Below are 3,765 nucleotides of genomic sequence, written 5' to 3'. Positions count from 1 at the left end.
CCCCGCCGCCGGGCCCCCCGCCCCACCGGGGCTCGCCCCCTCCTCCACCCCCACAGCGGGAGCGGGCCCAGCCCGCGGGGCGGCCCAACCGACGGGGCGGCCTCCCCGCCACGGCCGCCACAGCGGGAACGTGCCGCCCACGGCCACCAACGCGCCGGGGCCCTCCCGCGCTACCCGGAGGGCTGCGCCTCCCGCACACCGGGACCGGCCCGACGGGACGGGAGCCTCACGAAACGGGCAGCCTCAACCCCGGGACGGGGACCCTGGCGGGACAGGCACCCCCAACACAGAGACCGGGAGCCCCCGTGGGACTGGCACCCCCCACATGGGTGCGGGACTTGCCCGATGGGACGGGCACCCCCGCACCAGGATCCCCGCGCGCACTCACGGAGGGCGGCTGCGCAGGTCGCATGGCCCCGGTTCCGGTCCCGGCCCGGCCCGCTCCGCCCGGTTCCGCCGCCGCCTCCCCGCGCGCTGCCGTCGGGCCTCGTTTGAAAACCACGCGCGGCTCCCATTGGCTGCGCCGCCCGACGTCACCGAGACGGGGGCGTGACTAATGGACGGGGCAGAGGGCGGGGCCTCGCTGTAAGCCCCGCCCCGCCGGGGGCTCCGCGCAGCGCCGAGCAGCGGGCGCCCGACGGCGCGGCCGGAACGGCGGGCGGGACGAGCGACCCCCTTCCATGTCCCCTGCTCCGCTCCTTCCCGTCCCTCCCGCTCCGGTCCCCACGGGCCAGGGGACGCGGGGGAGCCCGGGGGTCTCTGGTTTATTGCTCCCGCCGAGCACGCGCAGAGGTACCGCGGTGGAGGGAAGGGGACACCGGCGCGGCGGGGCCGGACCGGTGCTGGACGGGGGGTTCTCCCTGAGTGATGCCGAAGGGGGCCCGAGCACCGGGCTCAGCCGGGCCAGGGCCGATCTGGAGCGGCAGCGAGGTCGCACTCGAAGTCCTCGAAGGCGACAGCGGCCTCGGGCAGGGGCTCCTCGTCCGGCCGCGGGGCCACGGCCACGTCCACGGGGTCCTTCTGCAGCAGCTCGGCGTCGAAGGCCACCCCACGGAAGAAGGGGTGGCCCTGGAAGTGGTGCAGGTAGCGCAGGCGCCGCAGCGGGTTCCGGCACAGCAGCTGGTGGAGGGGGGACACTGAGCCGCAGGGACCCCATGGCACGGGGGCAGCGGGGGCCCTGGCGTCCGGGTGGGCACGGCTACCTCTGCGAGCAGCCGGGCCAGTGCCGGGCTGAGGGTGCCCGGGCTCTCGTAGCTGCTGTCGTTGACACGCTCCAGCATGGCCACATGGTCAGGCGCCGGCACCACCGGGAACTGCCGGGGAACACGGGGCGGCTCGAGGGGCTCCCGGGGAGCAGAGGGGATCCCCGCTCTGCTGGCAGCCCCTGCAGTGCTCACCTTGCCGCTGGCCAGGGCGAAGAGCAGGACTCCCAGGGACCACCAGTCGGCAGCGTGGCCGTAGGGACCCCCGCTCAGCACCTCGGGGGCTGCAGGGCTGACGGTGAGCGGAGGGGGCGGCCGTGCCCCCCGCCGCCCCCGCCGCCCCCTTACCCATGTAGTGCAGGGTGCCGCAGATGGTGCGCGCCCGCTCGCCCCGCTGCAGGTGCCGCGAGAGCCCGAAGTCGGCGAGCTTGAGGTGCCCTGCAGGGCCACGGGGATGTCATGGTGGTGGGGTTCCCTGTGGTACCGGCTGGCCCCACGTCCCTTGTCCCTGCTGGGCTCTCACCTCGCTCATCCAGGAGGATGTTCTCCATCTGCAATGAGACAGAGCCTGCTGTGAGCCCCCAGTGCCCGCCCGGGGCGCACCCGGTGCCACCGCTGTCACCCACCTTCACATCTCGGTGCACGATGCCCAAGTCGTGGAGATAAACTGGGGGGGAAACGGAGGTGAGAGAGCCCCGGCGGGGGGCACCCCGCACCCGGTGTCCGGTCCCAGTGCCTGTGCCAGCGCCACTCACCCAGCACCAGCACCAGCTCGGCGGCGAAGAGGCGGACGGTGGCCTCGGCAAAGCGCCCGGCAGCCAGCCAGCGCGCGTGCAGGTCCCCCGTGCTGCAGTAGGAGCACACTGCGGGCACGGGGCTTGCTGATGGGCTGCCCCAGAGGCACCAGGCATGGGCAAGAAGCAGCATCACGTAGGCACCAGGATGGGAAAAGCACCAGGGCAAATGGGCCACACAGGGAACATGCAAGCATTGGGGTCACACAAGCACCAAGATGGCAAAAGCTTGAGGGCCACCTGGGTGGCCAGGCCATGCAGCAAGATGACCCAGGCACCAGGACCACACGGGCACCGCAACAAGCAAGGGCTAGGGCCACACAAGCACCAAGGGGACAAAAAGCAGCGTGGGGGCACCAGGACCACACGGGCACCGAGGCTGCTCGAGCAGCGGGGACGCGTGAGCACGAGGAGCAGGAGGGCACGGGGGCCGGAGCAGCTCGCCCAGCTCCTGCCTGGCCGCGTCCCCCCCTTTCTCCCCCAAAAGCAGTTGCAGGAGGGCCGCGGGCAGGCGCGCGCGTGCGCAGGGCGACACGTGTGCGGGCAGCTCCAGACACGTGCGCGCGCACGCGGGGCCGGGCGGGGGGCGCGGGGGGGCCAGCGCCGCAAGCCCGCGGGGCAGATGGTCACTCACTAATGAAGAGGTGGCGCTGGCCCTGCCAGCTGTCCCCGAGGCAGTGAACAAACGGGTGTCTGACCTGACGCTGGGGACACAAAGCAGAGAGGCTGAGCGGTCCCTGCGTGGGGGGGCTCCGCTGCTGCCACCCTCCCTTAGCACCCCCAACCCCCCTGGGCACCCCATGGACCTGGTTGTCCCCTGTCCCCTCCCTACCTGGATGCTCACTTCCTCTTTGCACTGCTTGAGGGTGTCTCGGCGCAGCACCTCCACTTTGGGCACAACCTGGGGGCGAGGGGCTGTCAGCAGAGGGGGGGGACATGGTGGGGGGCACCCCCAGTCCCAGCGGCAGCACCCACCTTCACAGCGCAGACCTTCTCCCGTCCACAGTCCAGCACCTTGAGGATGGTCCCGAAGGAGCCTTTGGCCACAAATCCCAGGATCTAAGGGGGGAGCAGGGGCTGAGCCTCCTGTTAGCCCCTGGGGGGCTGCCCCAGCACAGGCACCCACAGTGGGGTGCCCTGCAACAGGACACCCATGTGTGGCTGGCATCATCTCTGCTATAGGGCTGGGGTCCCTGGTACAGGGTGAGGAGGGTGCAGGGTACCCAGCATGGGACAAACAGGGGGCACACGACCCCCCCTCCCCTGGCACAGGCACGTGCTGCCCCAAAGGCATCTGGGGACCTGAGAGGCTGGCCACCTTGCAGGGTGCATGGGGATCGTGACAAACCGCACGCAGACCCCGACCTGGGACACATAGGACCTCAATAGGACACTTGGGGACCTCACTGAGGTGCACGGGGACCCTGATGGGAGTCACAAGGAGCCAAGGAGCGTTGCACAGGAATCTGGTTGGGAGATCGGGGATCCTGGCACCATGCACGGGGACATGGAGGACGGCGGGCGACCCGCCACGGCGCGCGGGGGATCCCGTAGGACACAGAGGGGCCCGGCGGGACGGTGAGTGGCGCCCACAGGATGCACCGGGACCCGTCGGGGGAGCCCGGGGTGGCGCCAAGGGACGGCGGGAGGGGGACAGCGGGGGTCCCGGACGGCACCTTGAGCTGCTGCTGGCGGCCGGAGGGGCGCACGGGGAACTCCGGCAGGAAGAGCGAGACGAGCTGCGGCCAGCCGGGCCCCGGCGGCTCCTC

The 3,765-nt window shown here is 71.9% G+C and overlaps 1 protein-coding gene across 1 annotated transcript in view; it reads right to left on the bottom strand.

Moving 5' to 3' along the window:
• Window positions 1-758: 758 nt before the first annotated feature.
• The window catches only part of LOC112954675 (uncharacterized serine/threonine-protein kinase SgK494), a 3,698-nt gene continuing 691 nt past the window's right edge, over window positions 759-3,765 (bottom strand). Inside the window, exons 2-12 of the mRNA XM_026047926.1 lie at window positions 3,673-3,762; window positions 2,972-3,055; window positions 2,829-2,897; window positions 2,631-2,700; window positions 1,958-2,065; window positions 1,829-1,869; window positions 1,726-1,753; window positions 1,551-1,640; window positions 1,398-1,486; window positions 1,203-1,313; window positions 759-1,119 (exon numbers count right to left, since the gene is read on the bottom strand). Coding sequence (XP_025903711.1) covers window positions 895-1,119; window positions 1,203-1,313; window positions 1,398-1,486; window positions 1,551-1,640; window positions 1,726-1,753; window positions 1,829-1,869; window positions 1,958-2,065; window positions 2,631-2,700; window positions 2,829-2,897; window positions 2,972-3,055; window positions 3,673-3,762 — 1,005 coding nt within the window. The 3' untranslated portion in view covers window positions 759-894. The remainder of the gene's footprint in view (window positions 1,120-1,202; window positions 1,314-1,397; window positions 1,487-1,550; window positions 1,641-1,725; window positions 1,754-1,828; window positions 1,870-1,957; window positions 2,066-2,630; window positions 2,701-2,828; window positions 2,898-2,971; window positions 3,056-3,672; window positions 3,763-3,765) is intronic.

The sequence above is a fragment of the Nothoprocta perdicaria genome, unplaced genomic scaffold (genome assembly GCF_003342845.1).
Source record: "Nothoprocta perdicaria isolate Ctin4 unplaced genomic scaffold, notPer1 scaffold_50, whole genome shotgun sequence".
In the NCBI taxonomy this organism is placed as follows: domain Eukaryota; kingdom Metazoa; phylum Chordata; class Aves; order Tinamiformes; family Tinamidae; genus Nothoprocta; species Nothoprocta perdicaria.
This window is presented reverse-complemented; position numbering and strand designations above follow the sequence as displayed.